Source organism: Puma concolor, chromosome A3 (genome assembly GCF_028749965.1).
Source record: "Puma concolor isolate L17-30 chromosome A3, mPumCon1.1.hap2, whole genome shotgun sequence".
NCBI lineage: Eukaryota > Metazoa > Chordata > Mammalia > Carnivora > Felidae > Puma > Puma concolor.
Window position 1 is genome coordinate 30470206 of NC_141669.1, and position 20226 is coordinate 30490431.

General features: G+C 37.9%; 1 protein-coding gene and 1 pseudogene across 2 annotated transcripts in view; one reads left to right on the top strand and one right to left on the bottom strand.

Annotated features, from left to right (window-relative positions):
* The window catches only part of HEATR5B (HEAT repeat containing 5B), a 105005-nt gene that overhangs the window by 59038 nt on the left and 25741 nt on the right, over window positions 1-20226 (bottom strand). For both annotated transcript variants that reach the window (XM_025927392.2, XM_086700366.1), the window contains exons 14-18: window positions 19825-19934; window positions 17477-17640; window positions 16745-16920; window positions 13017-13122; window positions 9951-10141 (exon numbers count right to left, since the gene is read on the bottom strand). In XM_025927392.2, coding sequence (XP_025783177.1) covers window positions 9951-10141; window positions 13017-13122; window positions 16745-16920; window positions 17477-17640; window positions 19825-19934 — 747 coding nt within the window. The remainder of the gene's footprint in view (window positions 1-9950; window positions 10142-13016; window positions 13123-16744; window positions 16921-17476; window positions 17641-19824; window positions 19935-20226) is intronic.
* Window positions 1700-2235, top strand: LOC112864364 (peptidyl-prolyl cis-trans isomerase A pseudogene; annotated as a pseudogene).

The window sequence follows — 20226 nt, forward strand, 5'->3', positions numbered from 1 at the left end:
GAAAGAAGAATCACAACTTCTCAGTTTTTAACATTTATTATTCCTTGAAAAGTTAAGAATCATTTGAAACATATTTTTATTATTGGTGTTTTAAATAAACACGAATTGCTTTTATAACTGGTTTTAAAAATCTAAAAATTTAGATTACAGAAATTACAAAACTACAGAAAATGTTAACTTAGGAAATTCTCTATAATTATGATCTGAACCTCTTTAACATGCATCAGTCTTTTTCTTTGTGAAATATATCTAATGAATTAAAAAATATAAAAAGAAGATATTGCAGATTACTTAAAAAATAAGCTTTATTGAGATATATTTATATAAAATAAAATTCACCAATGGTAATTCTTTTCAAGTATCCATAGAACATTTACCAAGATAGATAATTAATTGAGCCAATAAGGAAATAAAACATATCAGAATTCATGGTATGCAGCTAAAGTGTGTATCAAGGTGAATTTATAGCATCAAAATCCTTGTATTAGAAAAGAAGAAAGGTTTTAAATGAATTATCTAAACCTCCACCTTCAGAATCTAGAAAGAGAAAAGTAAACTGAACTGAAGGTAAGCATAATGAAGCAAGTTATAAAAATAAAGCAGAAATCAGTGGAAGAGAAAATGGAAAGACAATAGAAAAACTCAATGAAATCCAAACCTGATTTTTTAAAAAAGAATTATGAGAATAAGGAGAATAAGGAGAGAGAGAGAGAGAGAGAGAGAGAGAGAGAGAGAAAGGCAGAATGTATATTGCTTCTTTTGTAAAGTATTCTACAAATGTCAGTAGGCCAAGCTAGATGACAGCGTTGGTAAAATCTACATTTTTAATAATCGGAGTGTCTGTTCTATTAGTTACTGAGACAGGAATGCTGAGATCACCAAATATAATTTTAGACTTGTCTATTTTACTTTCACTTCTATTAGGTTTTGTTCCATGTATTTTAAAACTATATCATAAGATACATATACATTGAGAATTGCTATGTATTCTTGTGGGGAATTGGTCTTCTTCTCATTATGAAAGCACTCATTTATTCTGGTAACAATTTTTGTTACAAAATCTACTTTTTCTGATAATAACAGAGCCACTCTAGCTTCCTTTGAGTTAGTGTTTTCCTGGTATATTATCCCCATCCTTTTACTTTTAATCTATTTCTTTCTTTAGAGTTAAAGGGGTTTCTTGTAGATAGCATTCAGTTAGATTTTGCTTTTTATCCAATATGACAAATTCTAACTTTTACTTGTAATGTTTAGACCATTTATATTTAATGTAATTATCAGCAGGTTGGGTTTAAGTCTCCCATATTGCTATTCATGCTCTGTCACATCAGTTTGTTTCTTTTTCCTTCTTTCCATCTTCTTTTGGATTTAGTATTTTTTATGATTCCATTTTATCTCCACTATTGGTTTATTAGTTATACATTTTTGTTTTTCAGTAGGATCTCTGGAGTTTACATTATACATTTCTAACTCATTATGATATACCTTCAAAGAATATTATATTCTTTCATGTATATTGTACACAGAGTATGCCACCATTTCCTCTTCCCATTCTTTGCACTGCTGTCATGTATTTTTACTTCTCTATTAAAATCCTACCATACATTATCATTTTTGCATGAAAGGGTCAATTATCTTCCCAAGGCATTTAAAAAATGTGACTAAAAATAGCCTGCAAACTCTGTTGCCCAGGAGCTGCCTGTGCCACTCAGCCATGGTCAACTCCACCATGTTCTTCAGCATCGCCATAGATGGTAAGCCCCTGGGATGTGTCACCTTGGAGCTGTCTGCAGACAAAGTTTGAAAAACAGTAGAAAATTTTTATGCTCTGAGCACTGGGGAGAAAAGATTTGGTTATACAAGTTCTTGCTTTCATGGGATTATTCTGGGATTTATGTGTCAGGGCGGTGACTTGGCATACCATAATGGCACTGGTGGCAAGTCCATCAATGGGGAGAAATTTGATGATGAGTATTTTATCCTGAAGCATAGGGGTCCTGGAATCTTGTCCATGGCAAATGCTGGACCCAACACAACAGTTCACAGTTTTTTCATCCGCATTGCCAAGAGTAAGTGGTTGGATGGCAAGTATGTGGTCTCTGGCAAGTGAAAGAGGACATGAATATTGTGGAAGCCACAGAGCGCTTTGGGTCCGGGAATGGCAAGACCAGAAAGAAGATCAGCATTGCTGACTGTGGACAAATCTATTAAATGTGACTTGTGTTTTATCTTAACTACCAGACCATTCCTGCTGTAGCTCAAGAGAGCACTCCTTTGCCCTTGTCTGCTCTCGCTGTAATCTTTGTATCTCGCTGCAGTTCTGTGGGTTCCATAATTTCCTTATTCCCCTCCAAGTTTAGCTGGATTGCAGAGTTAAATTTATGATTATGAAATAAAAACTAAACAATAACCAAAAGTAAAATATAATAAAAAATAAATGAGAATAAAATAATAGGTCATTTTAAAACAGACATATAAAGAGTAAGTCTTTATATTTATCTACATACCTACCACTCTTGGCACTCTTCACTTCTGTATGTTACACTCAAATTTTCATCTACTATCATCTTTTTTTTTTCCCAAAAAGCTTCTTTTAACACTTCTTATGGTACACCGTGTAAGCAATGAATTTCACAACTTTTCACAGTCTGAAAGTCTTTATTAAAACTTCAGTTTTAAAAAAGTATTTTCACCGGCTATAAAGTTCTAGGTCACTCTACTGCCTTTTGCTTGCATAGTTTATAATCAGAAGCCTGCTGAAATTGTTATCTTTGTTCCTCTGCGTGATGTCTTCCCCCAACTGGCTGCTTTTATGACATTCTCTTTATCACTGGCTTTATGAAATTTGATTATGCTATGCTTTTCTTTTGTCTTTATTCCACCTCGGGTTTGTTGAGGTTATTGGATGTGTAAAACTCCTATTTTACCTATTATTAACAGAGCACAAATCATTAAACAGGTAAGACTGGTTGTATATTTTAAAAAATCTTTAATGGAAGTTGGATTTCAGAATCAATGACATACTAGGAAAAGCAAAACTGATCTATTGTTAGAAAATGGTAAAAGTCATCCTACAGAAGATCAAGTGTCAGGGACTATTTTATCTTCTGCTTGCTCATATTATCCTTAGTGATTCAAACAACACACTGGGGCATTACCCTATAAGCAAATTGTTGCTCATGTCTGAAGACGGGGAAAAGCCATTCTCATATAACCAAGAATTCAGAAAATACTTTTTATTCAGAACTACTGCTTCACAACCATTGCTTCCCCCCCACCTCTCTCGTTAAAGATTATGGCCTAGTTTGGTATAATTAGTACTCAAAATATACAGTGGTTAATTTACATAACTCAAGTATCAGTTCTTGACCACACTTGATTTTCAACTTGTCTACTTTAAGTACTTGATTAACAACCAACCAAGAGTCACTAATAAGGGCATCATCTTAACCATACTTATTTGGAACTCTGAGATCACTCTTTTTAATTAATATGCAAAGAAATCCTTAAAACCTAACACCAACTTTTCCCATTTCAGGGATAATTTAAAAGATGATAAACTTGCTGGCAGTTATAAAAAGAATGGCTTATTCCAAAAAATGAATAATTAACAAAAAGAGTAATGTAAGGAGCAGAGATAAGAGAAAGGGACTTCCAGAACACGTCTTCAGAGCAGAGTACATATAACTAACTAAGAGAGGTCGTATTAACAATCTGCTTGATTCCATTATGTAATATTCAAAGGCTGAAGCCTGACCACCTTAAAAGTATCTATAATATGACAACTTTCCCAGGTTCTGGAGTTTAAACAATTACTGCATTGAAAATTAAAATCATTATAAAAAAACACACAAGAGAGCTTGGAGGAAGATGGCGGCGTAGGAGGACGCTGGGCTCACCGCGCGTCCTGCTGATCACTTAGATTCCACCTACACCTGCCTAAATAACCCAGAAAACCACCAGAGGATTAGCAGAACGGAGTCGCCGGAGCCAAGCGCAGACGAGAGGCCCACGGAAGAGGGTAGGAAGGGCGGCGAGGCGGTGCGCGCTCCACGGACTGGCGGGAGGGAGCCGGGGCGGAGGGGCGGCTCGCCGGCCAAGCAGAGCCCCCGAGTCTGGCTTGCAAAAAGCGGAGGGGCCTGACGGACTGTGTTCCGACAGCAAGCGCGACTTAGCGTCTGGGAGGTCATAAGTTAACAGCTCTGCTCAGAAAGCGGGAAGGCTGGAGGACAAAGGGAAGGAGAGCTGCTGAGCCCCCGGACGACAGAGCTCAGTTTGGTGGGGAACAAAGGCGCTCGCCAGCGCCATCTTCCCCGCCCATCCCCCAGCCAAAATCCCAAAGAGAACCAGTTCCTGCCAGGGAACTTGCTCGCTCCGCGCAAACACCCAACTCTGCGCTTCTGCGGAGCCAAACCTCCGGCAGCGGATCTGACTCCCTCCTGCTGCCACAGGGCCCCTCCTGAAGTGGATCACCTAAGGAGAAGCAAGCTAAGCCTGCCCCTCCTGCCCCTGCGCACCTTGCCTACCCACCCCAGCTAAGACGCCAGATCCCCAGCATCACAAGCCTGGCAGTGTGCAAGTAGCCCAGACAGACCACCCCACCCCACAGTGAATCCCGCCCCTAGGAGAGGGGAAGAGAAGGCACGCACCAGTCTGACTGTGGCCCCAGCGGTGGGCTGGGAGCAGACATCAGGTCTGACTGCGGCTCCGCCCACCAACTCCAGTTACACACCACAGCACAGGGGAAGTGCCCTGCAGGTCCTCACCACGCCAGGGACTATCCAAAATGACCAAGCGGAAGAATTCCCCTCAGAAGAATCTCCAGGAAATAACAACAGCTAATGAGCTGATCAAAAAGGACTTAAATAATATAACAGAAAGTGAATTTAGAATAATAGTCATAAAATTAATCGCTGGGCTTGAAAACAGTATAGCGGACAGCAGAGAATCTCTTGCTACAGAGATCAAGGGACTAAGGAACAGTCACGAGGAGCTGAAAAACGCTTTAAACGAAATGCATAACAAAATGGAAACCACCACGGCTCGGATTGAAGAGGCAGAGGAGAGAATAGGTGAACTAGAAGATAAAGTTATGGAAAAAGAGGAAGCTGAGAAAAAGAGGGATAAAAAAATCCAGGAATATGAGGGGAAAATTAGAGAACTAAGTGATACACTAAAAAGAAATAATATACGCATCATTGGTATCCCAGAGGAGGAAGAGAGAGGGAAAGGTGCTGAAGGGGTACTTGAAGAAATAATAGCTGAGAACTTCCCTGAACTAGGGAAGGAAAAAGGCATTGAAATCCAAGAGGCACAGAGAACTCCCTTCAGACGTAACTTGAATCGATCTTCTGCACGACATATCATAGTGAAACTGGCAAAATACAAGGATAAAGAGAAAATTCTGAAAGCAGCAAGGGGTAAACGTGCCCTCACATATAAAGGGAGACCTATAAGACTCGTGACTGATCTGTCTTTTGAAACTTGGCAGGCCAGAAAGAATTGGCACGAGATTTTCAGTGTGCTAGACAGAAAAAATATGCAGCCGAGAATCCTTTATCCAGCAAGTCTGTCATTTAGAATCGAAGGAGAGATAAAGGTCTTCCCAAACAAACAAAAACTGAAGGAATTTGTCACCACTAAACCAGCCCTCCAAGAGATCCTAAGGGGGACCCTGTGAGACAAAGTACCAGAGACATCACTACAAGCATAAAACATACAGACATCACAATGACTCTAAACCCATATCTTTCTATAATAACACTGAATGTAAATGGACTAAATGCACCAACCAAAAGACATAGGGTATCAGAATGGATAAAAAAACAAGACCCATCTATTTGCTGTCTACAAGAGACTCATTTTAGACCTGAGGACACCTTTAGATTGAGAGTGAGGGGATGGAGAACTATTTATCATGCTACTGGAAGCCAAAAGAAAGCTGGAGTAGCCATACTTATATCAGACAAACTAGACTTTAAATTAAAGGCTGTAACAAGAGATGAAGAAGGACATTATATAATAGTGACAGGGTCTATCCATCAGGAAGAGCTAACAATTATAAATGTCTATGCGCCGAATACCGGAGCGCCCAAATATATAAAACAATTACTCATAAACACAAGCAACCTTATTGATAAGAATGTGGTAATTGCAGGGGACTTTAACACCCCACTTACAGAAATGGATAGATCATCTAGACACACGATCAATAAAGAAACAAGGGCCCTGAATGAGACATTGGATCAGATGGACTTGACAGATATATTTAGAACTCTGCATCCCAAAGCAACAGAATATACTTTCTTCTCGAGTGCACATGGAACATTCTCCAAGATAGATCATATACTGGGTCACAAAACAGCCCTTCATAAGTTTACAAGAATTGAAATCATACCATGCATACTTTCAGACCACAACGCTATGAAGCTTGAAATCAACCACAGAAAAAAGTCTGGAAAACCTCCAAAAGCATGGAGGTTAAAGAACACCCTACTCACGAATGAGTGGGTCAACCAGGCAATTAGAGAAGAAATTAAAAAATATATGGAAACAAACGAAAATGAAAATACAACAATCCAAACGCTTTGGGACGCAGCAAAGGCAGTCCTGAGAGGAAAATACATTGCAATCCAGGCCTATCTCCAGAAACAAGAAAAATCCCAAATACAAAATCTAACAGCACACCTAAAGGAAATAGAAGCAGAACAGCAAAGGCAGCCTAAACCCAGCAGAAGAAGAGAAATAATAAAGATCAGAGCAGAAATAAACAATATAGAATCTAAAAAAACTGTAGAGCAGATCAATGAAACCAAGAGTTGGTTTTTTGAAAAAATAAACAAAATTGACAAACCTCTAGCCAGGCTTCTCAAAAAGAAAAGGGAGATGACCCAAATAGATAAAATCATGAATGAAAATGGAATGATTACAACCAATCCCTCAGAGATACAAACAATTATCAGGGAATACTATGAAAAATTATATGCCAACAAATTGGACAACCTGGAAGAAATGGACAAATTCCTGAACACCCACACTCTTCCAAAACTCAATCAGGAGGAAATAGAAAGCTTGAACAGACCCATAACCAGCGAAGAAATTGAATCGGTTATCAAAAATCTCCCAACAAATAAGAGTCCAGGACCAGATGGCTTCCCAGGGGAGTTCTACCAGACATTTAAAGCAGAGATAATACCTATCCTTCTCAAGCTATTCCAAGAAATAGAAAGGGAAGGAAAACTTCCAGACTCATTCTATGAAGCCAGTATTACTTTGATTCCTAAACCAGACAGAGACCCAGTAAAAAAAGAGAACTACAGGCCAATATCCCTGATGAATATGGATGCCAAAATTCTCAATAAGATACTAGCAAATCGAATTCAACGGCATATAAAAAGAATTATTCACCATGATCAAGTGGGATTCATTCCTGGGATGCAGGGCTGGTTCAACATTCGCAAATCAATCAACGTGATACATCACATTAACAAAAAAAAAGAGAAGAACCATATGATCCTGTCAATCGATGCAGAAAAGGCCTTTGACAAAATCCAGCACCCTTTCTTAATAAAAACTCTTGAGAAAGTCGGGATAGAAGGAACATACTTAAAGATCATAAAAGCCATTTATGAAAAGCCCACAGCTAACATCATCCTCAACGGGGAAAAACTGAGAGCTTTTTCCCTGAGATCAGGAACACGACAGGGATGCCCACTCTCACCGCTGTTGTTTAACATAGTGCTGGAAGTTCTAGCATCAGCAATCAGACAACAGAAGGAAATCAAAGGCGTCAAAATTGGCAAAGATGAAGTCAAGCTTTCGCTCTTTGCAGATGACATGATATTATACATGGAAAATCCGATAGACTCCACCAAAAGTCTGCTAGAACTGATACATGAATTCAGCAAAGTTGCAGGATACAAAATCAATGTACAGAAATCAGTTGCATTCTTATACACTAACAATGAAGCAACAGAAAGACAAATAAAGAAACTGATCCCATTCACAATTGCACCAAGAAGCATAAAATACCTAGGAATCAATCTAACCAAAGATGTAAAGGATCTGTATGCTGAAAACTATAGAAAGCTTATGAAGGTAATTGAAGAAGATTTAAAGAAATGGAAAGACATTCCCTGCTCATGGATTGGAAGAATAAATATTGTCAAAATGTCAATACTACCCAAAGCTATCTACACATTCAATGCAATCCCAATCAAAATTGCACCAGCATTCTTCTCGAAACTAGAACAAGCAATCCTAAAATTCATATGGAACCACAAAAGGCCCCGAATAGCCAAAGTAATTTTGAAGAAGAAGACCAAAGCAGGAGGCATCACAATCCCAGACTTTAGCCTCTACTACAAAGCTGTCATCATCAAGACAGCATGGTATTGGCACCAAAACAGACACATAGACCAATGGAATAGAATAGAAACCCCAGAACTAGACCCACAAACGTACGGCCAACTCATCTTTGACAAAGCAGGAAAGAACATCCAATGGAAAAAAGACAGTCTCTTTAACAAATGGTGCTGGGAGAACTGGACAGCAACATGCAGAAGGTTGAAACTAGACCACTTTCTCACACCATTCACAAAAATAAACTCAAAATGGATAAAGGACCTGAATGTGAGACAGGAAACCATCAAAACCTTAGAGGAGAAAGCAGGAAAAGACCTCTCTGACCTCAGCCGTAGCAATCTCTTACTCGACACATCCCCAAAGGCAAGGGAATTAAAAGCAAAAGTGAATTCCTGGGACCTTATGAAGATAAAAAGCTTCTGCACAGCAAAGGAAACAACCAACAAAACTAAAAGGCAACCAACGGAATGGGAAAAGATATTTGCAAATGACATATCGGACAAAGGGCTAGTATCCAAAATCTATAAAGAGCTCACCAAACTCCACACCCGAAAAGCAAATAACCCAGTGAAGAAATGGGCAGAAAACATGAATAGACACTTCTCTAAAGAAGACATCCGGATGGCCAACAGGCACATGAAAAGATGTTCAGCGTCGCTCCTTATCAGGGAAATACAAATCAAAACCACACTCAGATATCACCTCACGCCAGTCAGAGTGGCCAAAATGAACAAATCAGGAGACTATAGATGCTGGAGAGGATGTGGAGAAACGGGAACCCTCTTGCACTGTTGGTGGGAATGCAAATTGGTGCAGCCGCTCTGGAAAGCAGTGTGGAGGTTCCTCAGAAAATTAAAAATAGACCTACCCTATGACCCAGCAATAGCACTGCTAGGAATTTATCCAAGGGACACAGGAGTACTGATGCATAGGGGCACTTGTACCCCAATGTTCATAGCAGCACTCTCAACAATAGCCAAATTATGGAAAGAGCCTAAATGTCCATCAACTGATGAATGGATAAAGAAATTGTGGTTTATATACACAATGGAGTACTACGTGGCAATGAGAAAAAATGAAATATGGCCTTTTGTAGCAACGTGGATGGAACTGGAGAGTGTGATGCTAAGTGAAATAAGCCATACAGAGAAAGACAGATACCATATGGTTTCACTCTTATGTGGATCCTGAGAAACTTAAGAAAAACCCATGGGGGAGGGGAACAAAAAAAAAAAAAAAAAAAAGAGGTTAGAGTGGGAGAGAGCCAAAGCATAAGAGACTGTTGAGAACTGAGAACAAACTAAGGGTCGATGGGGGGTGGGAGGGAGGAGAGGGTGGGTGATGGGTACTGAGGAGGGCACCTTTTGGGATGAGCACTGGGTGTTGTATGGAAACCAATTTGACAATAAATTTCATATATAAAAAAAAAAAAAAAAAAAAAAAAAAAAAAAAAAAAAACACACAATATTTTGTCATATGCTATACCATGTGGAAAGCATATCACCCAGTTAATATAATTATTGACTACTAAAAAGACATCTTTGTCTCTATGAGAAACTTACTTGTCAGTAAAAAGACCCACTTACTTGTCAAAGCTATACTGGGCCATTCTAGCAATGAAGGTTGCTTCCCCAACCACCTGAGCCATTCTTCCAAGAGCTTCCCCTGCTGCACATCTTAAGATGGGGTTTGGGTTGTCAAGAGCACCCATAACCAGAGTCAGAGCAGATTTACGAACTTCCTCAGGTCCTAAAGTACTTTTGTTTTCAGCCAGGCCCTATGGTTATTAAAAACAAAAAAGGGGGTGGGGGAAGGGGGCAAATTCAAAATTCACAGTACATAAAAGAAAAAGATGTGCTGCAATCTTTGTAAATATACATGTATTTCCACCCACCTTTTTTCAATCATCTTTTTTTTTAAGTTTTTATTTTAATCACCCAGTGCTCACCATGACAAGTGCACTCCTTAATCCCCATCACCTATTTCACCCATCCAGCCACCCACCTCCCCTCTGGTAACCAGTTTGCTCTCTATAGTTAAGAGTAGTTTCTCTCTCTCTCTCTTTTTCCCTTTGCTTGTTTTGTTTCTTAAATTCCACATATGAGTGAAATCATATGGTATTTGTCTTTCTCTGACTTATTTTACTTAGCATTATACTCTCTAGCTCCATCTATGTCACTGCAAATGACAAGATTTCATTATTTTTGATAGCTGAGTAACATTCCATTGTGTATATATACCACATCTTCTTTATCCATTCACCAGTTGATGGGCACCTGGGCTGCTTCCATATCTTGGCTATTGTAAATAATGCTGCTATGAAATAGGGGTATTATGTATCAACCATCTTTTCGTTTTAATTGAAGTACAGTTGACATACTGTACAAACCTAGTTTTAGGTGTACAACATCATGATTAGACAATTCTATGCATTAAGCTATGCTCATCATGATAAATGTAGTCACCATCAGTCAATGTACAATATTATTACAATATTAACTATATTTCCCATGCTGTATTCCTATGACCTATTTGTAACTGAAAGTTTGTACCTCTTAGTCCCCTTCACCTATGTTACCCATTCACCTACCTGCTCCCCTGCTTCAGCCATCTTCCATATGCATATATTACGCCTAGAATCAATACCCGTTAAACTAATCATTTTCCTAAACATGATTCACAACATGATATATAACAAGGTTATAGTCAATCAGCCCTAAGATGAACAATCCCTGGACGTGTCTTTATCCAAAGACTGATGCTTTTTATATAAAAGTATTGCTTTTATGTATAAAGGATGCTATACTATTAAGTCAACTGGTATTCAACTAATTGACATTTACCATTAGAACTTTAGGTAAGGAAAAAGGCTGATGAGTATGAAAATTTGACATGTTTCTATAAAAATTCCAGAGAAGATAATTATGTCATCAAGAGTACATTCAATATATATATGAAAAGATACAATAAGGTAAAAATAATCAGTAACTGAATATCGATACACTTTGTTCATCATATTAAATGTTAGTATCTCTGTTCTAGGTACACCTAGAACATGGAACTTAGCTTACATGAGACCAAAAATCCAACTCATGGTGCCTGGAGAAAATGTTAGCCATAGCAGGGGCATTAGCAAGCAAATCTATGAAGAAAAGTATACTGTAGAGCAATATTACAGTTGGTTCACTCACCTTCCAACCACTAAGGAAGACAGACTACCCAATTCTTTTTTAAAAAACTCAGATGTTCGTATTAGCTGATGGTCTCTAAATAGGGCATATACTAATAGTTATATAAATGATACAAACTTCTATTTCTGTATTCAATGCCTATGTCCCTTTTCCCTGATGTTTACAAAATACAATTTAATTCACGCCCATTTAAACACTTGTATTTGCTGCCATTTTAACGGTAAACCTTATAACAAGCTTAGTGCTGAATAATATAAAAAAGTTTTCAAATATGTCACGAGAGGCTGTAGGCTGCATAGAACAGTGCATGAACTCTGAGAGCTAGGCAAAATATTGGTTATTTCACTTCAAACATACAGAAACCGAGGTTCAAAAGGTTAAGGAACTGCTTAAGACATAAACCTATGAGATCTAAACCACAACACAGTCTCTAAATGTAGCCTTTTTTCAGCTGTACAACATAATCTCTCCTGATTTATGGTCTAAACCACAAATGGAACTAAAACTTTATCTAGTTAACCTCAAGTAGAATACAAGATTTTATTAGTCAGACATCTTTGAAAATTCCAAGAGAACTTACTAGAACTTATAAAATCTGAAAGATCAGATCAAAAAATGAACTTTAACATTATTAAACTATAAAACACTTATTTAATTGCAATGAGTCTAATAAATAGTTTCTAATAATTTAGTTAAACTAATGTAAAAACACAGTTTTCAAGTGATATACATATAATCGTCATAATGGTCTAGATATACCTGCCTTATTAAAATTTAATAAGATTTAATTAAAATCTTAGTTCAGAATACTTATGTTTTTTTTTAATTTTTATTTATTTTATTTGAAAGAGAACGTACACACGTGCTCAAGTGGGGGAGAGGGGCCAACGAAGGGAGAGAGAGAGAGAGAGAGAGAGAGAGAGAGAGAGTGAAAGGGAGAGGGAGAGAGAGGGTGAAAGGGAGAGAGAGGGTGAAAGGGAGAGAGAGGGTGAAAGGGAGAGGGAGGGAGAGAGAGGGAGGGGGAAGGGGGGTGGGGAGAGAGAGACAGAGAGACAGAGACAGAAAGAGAGTGAATCTTTTTTTTTTTTTCAACGTTTTTTATTTATTTTTTTTGGGACAGAGAGAGACAGAGCATGAACAGGGGAGGGGCAGAGAGAGAGGGAGACACAGAATCGGAAACAGGCTCCAGGCTCCGAGCCATCAGCCCAGAGCCTGACGCGGGGGCTCGAACTCACGGACCGCGAGATTGTGACCTGGCTGAAGTCGGACGCTTAACCGACTGCGCCACCCAGGCACCCCAGAAAGAGAGTGAATCTTAAGCAGCCTCCACATGCAGTGTAGAGCCCGTCTTGGAGCTATTCCCACAATGGTGGGATCATGACCTGAGCCAAAATTAAGAGATGCTCAGCCAAATGAGCCACCCAGGTACCCCCAGAAAACTTATGTTTTAAAAGTAAATACCTTTAGTGCACTAAGAACAGCAGTAAAAATATTAAGCTGCACAGCCTGCTGACGGACGCCTTTGGCTTGTTTAACGCATTCAGCAAAGTGGTCCAACATTTGTAATCTGTGATAATAGAATAAAGATCACATTAGCAATACTTTTTATTCAAATATGGCTCAAAAAAGATACATAAAAAGAGTATAAGCTAATTGGTAACAAATAATGCCCCATGCTGTCTCATTTTTATTTCATTCCTGCAGCTGGTTCAAACCCGAGCTCCTCCTGAATTGATATACGGGCATGCGGTTTTTAAGTGGAACAAGGCAAGAGACTAAATATTAAGTTTCAATGAACAAAATAAGGTCATAATTTCAGTGTTAACATTAATGCCAGAACCTAATAAAGTGCCTGGTATACAGTAGGTGCTCAAGGTTTCTTGAACAGAATTAGCAATCATTAATTATGCATCTGTGTAGAAGATTCAGTTGGAAATTTTTAACATTTATTTATTTTTGAGAGAGAGAGAGAGAGACAGAACATGAATGGGGGAGGGGCAGAGAGAGAGAAAGAGACACAGAATCTGAAGCAGGCTGCAGGCTCTGAGCAAGCTGTCAGCACAGAGCCTGATGCGGGGCATGAACCCACAAACTGTGAGATCATGACCTGAGCCAAAGTCGGATGCTCAACTGACTGAGCCACCCAGGCGCCCCATCAGTTGGAAATTTTTAAATGAGGCATAATTTTTTTCTTCTTTTCAAAATACACTCACATGGAAGAAAATTGTACCTCATGTCCTATTCTCAGAAGCTAACGGGGAGGTTTTTATTTTATTTTTTTTATTTTTATTTAAAAAAAAAATTTTTTTTTAATGTTTATTTATTTTAGAGACAGAGAGACAGAGCAAAGCAGGGTCAGGGCAGAGCGAGAGGGAGACAGAATCTGAAACAGGCTCCAGGCTCTGAGCTGTCAGCGCAGAGCCCGACACGGGGCTTGAACTCACGAACCGTGAGATCATGACCTGAGTTGAAGCCGGACGCTCCACCGACTGAGCCACCCAGACGCCCCAACTGGGAGGTTTTTAAAGGGATTTAGCTTTGGTCATTTTTTTCTTTTAATGTAAAAAATCAGAAGTGAATTTTTTTTTATTTCAAATTTTTTAAATGAGACAGTCAGCAAAAAAAAAAAATCACAGCCATTTGAGACTATTCCGATAAGAGAATGAGATCATTTCAGATTCTTCTAAAAATAAATCAGATGGGCAAAGGAATCTGGGATGTTGGATTCAGTACCAAAATAACTATGATCTAAAGTAGGAAATCAGGATCTCCCTAAGGTCGCTATAAGGATTTAAGCTTAATTTACAATAGGCCATAGGTCTCAGGTCAAAGTATTCTTCAAATATCACATAGGAAGAAATCATCTAATCTTTCAGTAAAACTCCACTGAGAGTTACTGGGGGCTAAAATTGACTACTTAATACTTGCTCTGACATAGACCCACATCTTCTAAGGATGAGGAAACTGGGCATTGCTTTCAAGCATACACATAAGAAGGCACACAGGGTCTCCAACACTACCAGAAGCATGATTTACCTATGACTGATCTCAAATACACAACCTTTTTAAAAAAAAACCTTACTTTAAAATATGTTTTTTCTTTTTTATAAAATATTTGTTTCATTTAATTTGAAGATTAGTAACAAAAAATTATATCCAGAAATAACTACTCTTACCCTCAGATACATTTCCTTTCAGGTCTTTTTTTTTATCATTATTTTTAATGTTTATTTATTTTTGAGGGGGGGAGGGGCAGAGGGAGAAGGAGGCAGAGGATCTGAAGTGGGCTCTTTGCTGACAGCAGAGAGCCCAATGCAGGGCTCGAACTCACAAACTGTGAGATCACAACCTGAGCCAAAGTTGGACTCCTACCCGACTGAGCCACCCAGGCTCCTCTCAGGTCTTTTCTTTAAAATACAGGACAGGGATCACTTCTTGCCTTTTATTTTACTTTTATCATTTAACATTGTATAAGGAGCATATCAAAACACTGTCCATGTAAAAAAAAATTCTAACCTATTGACCTTCCATAATTGATTGACTCATTCCTCTATCACTGGATATTTAAGTTATTAATTGTTAATGTAATTTATTTAATTGTTCTACAAAAGTGAGTTAATATAGTCAAAATAATTCTGGACTCTACTTACAGCTCTCATAACTAGCTGTGTAACTTTGGGCAAACCACAAACTCTTAGACCTGGATTTCCTGATTTAAAACAAGGATATTAAAGTAGATGCTTTATGAGATTCTTTCCCCTTTCATATTCTTCATTTATGTGACAACCAAATGTTCTTAAAGATACCTGGGTAAAGTGAAATTTTACACGGAAATTTTTCTCCTCAAATTAAAAAGCAATTAACCAAGTAACCTATGCATTTTTTAAAGATAATATTTACATTATTTTTTATACTTATGTTATCTTTATACACAAACCTAACAATGTTTCAAAAGCATTATTTATTTTTTATTAAAAAAAAATTTTTTTTTAACGTTTATTTATTTTTGAAACAGAGAGAGACAGAGCATGAATGGGGGAGGGTCAGAGAGAGAGGGAGACACAGAATCTGAAACAGGCTCCAGGCTCTGAGCCATCAGTACAGAGCCTGACGCGGGGCTTGAACTCACGAACCGCGAGATCATGACCTGAGCCAAAGTCGGACGCTTAACTGACAGAGCCACCCAGGCGCCCCTCAAAAGCATTGTTTAAAAAGATTTTTTATTTTTAAGTAATCTCTATATCCAACGTGGAGCTTGAATTCACAAGCCCGAGATCAAGAGTCACATGCTCCACCGAATGAACCAGTCAGGCACCCCTAAAAGCATATTTTGTTAAACAAGTTACCTATGAGTGTCTTACACTAATTCATTTTCACTCTTCCTCTTGAGAAAACCACCATAAATAGATAAAATGCCTACAAAAATTAGGGATAGTGTCTGTGGACACAGAATACAGCAAACCAAAATGCTCCTATTAGAAAAACAACCTGTTACTTTAGTTTCCTAAGTCCCAGACTAAACCATATGACAGACAAACACTATTAGAGAATGGACCTCACATTCATTAACTTCTTCAGTAATAAAAAAAAGAGTTAGCAAAGTGATGTCTCTAATTAAAGATATGGAAAACCTACTTAAAAACTCGCAAACGAATTATTGAAATGAAAATCTTCCTGTTTTAAGACAGTCCACAAGACAATGGATGTCAGAGGCCAGTTCACAGAGCCAGATCTTAAAAAGTTTCAATTATGTGGAATTTTCAAGCAATTTTTTTCATCATGTATGTGTCACTTACATTATTAAATTTATAAGCCTATTATTTAAGTAGTAGTTTACCTTATTGCAGGTAACTGAGATGGGAAAATCTATTGCTTAAATATAATTTATATATATGTTTTTCCTGACAGCTTTATTATGTTAAATACTTAAAAAGTGTTTTTATTTTTTATTTTATTTTTTTATTTTTATTTTTAAAAAGTTTTCATTTAAATTGCAGCTAGTTACCATAGTGTAATCGTTAGTTTCAGGTGTGCAATATAGTTATTCAACACTTCCATACAATACCCAGGGCTCCTCACAATAAAAGCCCTCCTTAATCTCCATCACCTACTTAAACCATCCCCCCACCCACCTCCTCTCTGGTATAGTTTATATTAAACTAAAATTATTTGATTGATTTTATACTAACCGGTGTTTGTAAGAAACATGAGGAAACACTACACCAAAAAGAGCCACGGAAGCATCAATGACTGAAACCCCAAGCGGGAGAGGACCAGGCACAGCTTCTCCAGCAGGGATTCGTAAGTAAATGGAGGATGGGTCGTGCTCCAGAGCCCCACTTCCAGATGCACTGTTTGGCTGGAGCTACAAAAAGAAGGACATAAAAATCATTCAAAATCTACTTTAAGAAACTCACGAAGTATTAGTTAGGCATGAAAAACAGAATGAGAGGAAGGAAAAAAGGTAACAACAGCACAAAAAAACCAAGAATGATTGAATTTGAAAAAAAAGAAAAAAACAAAAATGATTGACTCTGAAAAATGTTAAATAGATAAAAATATTATTTGGCCACTAAAAAAAGCCATCAGTAACACCTTGTATAATTTTAAGAAAATACTTATTCATTTTAACATTTGTATATTGACCACCTTACAATGTGTAAGCAAAACAATATCAGGAATAACTTCAACTCACGAAAGCTCACTAAAAGAGGCATTAGTAAGTCTTTTTTTAAAAGAACATAAGAAATTCACCATTTTTCACTATTTTTTTCTACCACCAGGAAGCGATCTTTAAATGTCTAAGGAAGCTAAAATAAAATTAAACTTTAGTCTGAAATATTTCCTTTTCAAATAACAATCTGTAACAGCCCCATTGCTTTTGATGACGTAGTATTTCAATTCCCTGTGTAGTTTGCTACCTGGTCTTCAATTGATTTATGATCAGTTTCTTGAAGCCAGGAACCAAGAAGAACACTGTCATCATAATGGCAGAGAGATCTGAGGAGGGAAGTGGTTGTGTTGGCTGAATTGTCAGTCAAAGTGAATTCTGCTACCAGTTCTCTAAGAAGTGCGTTGAAAGATCCTAAAAAAACAGAACTTCAGATCAGACATGAAAGAATAGTTTTTATGAAAACTGCAATCATTGCCCACAAAAAGAAGCACCATGTTCAACAGGGATAAAATAATTAAGTCCCATCGCTCCTCAGCCTCTTGGCTAAGATCAAGTGAAATAATTAAGTCCCCCCTGTTCTCTTTTTTAAAAAATCTGTATCAAATACTTTAATGCTGTTTTATTTTATTTATTTTTTTTTTAATTTTTTTTCAACGTTTTTATTTATTTTTGGGACAGAGAGAGACAGAGCATGAACGGGGGAGGGGCAGAGAGAGAGGCAGACACAGAATCGGAAACAGGCTCCAGGCTCTGAGCCATCAGCCCAGAGCCTGACGCGGGGCTCGAACTCACGGACCGCGAGATCGTGACCTGGCTGAAGTCGGACGCTTAACCGACTGCGCCACCCAGGCGCCCCAACTTTAATGCTGTTTTAAAATACAATAATGGTACTTTCTTTTTTATTATTATATTATGCGTTTTAGCCCAAGTTATTTAAAGGAACAAAAAACTTAGAGAAAATATTTACAATAACTATTACATTTACTATTTAAATTTAAAACATTTAAATTTAATAAATATATTAAATATTTTCATGCTTTAAATATTTATTTAAATATACTAAATATGACACAATTATTATTTATTATTAATTACCCAGTGATGTGCAAACAATGAAGCCAAGCACATCAGAATTCTTGGACATGGCTGAAGTGAAGACAAATCAATGGCTTATTTTAATATTAACATTTTACATAATATTTGATATCTATAGAGTACATTATTATTCTCTTTCAAGATTCCTAAATTATTGGCTATATTAGAATATATATGAAGCAGTTTCAGATAGTGATTAAAAGCAGAGACTTTGTTGTTGTTGTTGTTTTTTAGTGTTTATTTATTCTTGAGAGAGAGAGACAGAGCGTGAGCGGGGGAGGAGCAGAGAGAGAAGGAGACACAGAATCCGAAGCGGGCTCCGGGCTCCGAGCTGTCAGCACAGAGCCCGACGTGGGGCTCGAACGCACGAACCATGAGATCATGACCTGAGCCGAAGTCGGACGCTTAACCAACTGAGCCACCCAGGCGCCTCTGTTGTTTTTTTTTAATATGAAATTTATTGTCAAATTGGTTTCCATACAACACCCAGTGCTCATCCCAACAGGTGCCCTCCTCAGTGCCCATCACCCACTTTCCCCTCTCTCCCACCCCCCCTCAACCTTCAGTTTATTCTCAGTTTTCAAGAGTCTCTTATGGTTTGGCTCCCTCCTCTCTAACTTTTTTTTTCCCCTTCCCCTCCCCCGTGGCCTTCTGTTAAGTTTCTCAGGATCCACATAAGAGTGAAAACGTATGGTATCTGTTCTTTCTCTGTATGACTTATTTCACTTAGCATAACACTCTCCACTTCCATTCATGTTGCTACAAAGGCCATATTTCATCCTTTCTCATTGTCAAGTAGTATTCCGTTGTATATATAAACCACAATTTCTTTATCCATTCGTCAGTTGATGGACATTTAGGCTCTTTCCACTATTTGGCTATTGTTGAGAGTGCTGCTATAAACATTGGGGTACAAGTGCCCCTATGCATCAGTACTCCTGTATCCCTTGGGTAAATTCCTAGCAGTGCTATTGCTGGGTCATAGGGTAGGTCTATTTTTAATTTTTTGAGGAACCTCCACACTGTTTTCCAGAGTGGCTACACCAGTTTGCATTCCCAACAGTGCAAGAGGGTTCCCGTTTCTCCACATCCTCTCCAGCATCTGTAGTCTCCTGATTTGTTCATTTTAGCCACTCAAAGCAGAGACTCTGAAGTTGAACCAGTTGGGTCTGAATCCAAGCTCTGCCACTTACTAGATCTCAGACTTAGGTAAGTTACATCACCTCTCTGTACCGGAGGTTCTTCATCTATAAAATATAGGTGAATTACCTCATAAAGTTGTGGTTAGAGTCCAAGGAGATAATACACGTAAAGGGATTAGAACAAACCTGGAACACAGTAAGTGCTCAACAAGAGTTAGCTACTCTACATGAAGAAAAGTAAAATGGTTGTCTTCCTTTGTACGGTCAGGGGACAGCCTTGGTCAGAACTCTGTAATGTTGTGAAGAACTAGAAAGATACACTGAAGAATTTTTATTAGATAATGCAAATTTCATTTACCTTCATAAGTCTTTGGAGGTAACAAAGCCAAGATATCATAAAGTCTTAAACGGACCATTGCTGCACTAGCTTTCAGATGAGCTCCATGGGCTTTAATTACAGACGGAATGCTAAAATATCAAAAGTACAGTTGGTGTCAGCTTACTAGAATAAGTGTTATAGACATTTTCAGCAATGTATCGATGTACTGTCAAAATACATTGGCAAGTATAACATTTTCATCTTAGTTTATACTGTGACCTTTATTGGAACAGTATAAAATACAATTTTATTTCAATTCATTCCATGACTATAGTTTTTAAGTTCATTTTAAAAAAGTAAAGTTTTACATGTTTCCTGTATGACATTAGAGAGGAGTGCAAAACATGATTATTTATAAGTATGTAAAACTGAACATTAACT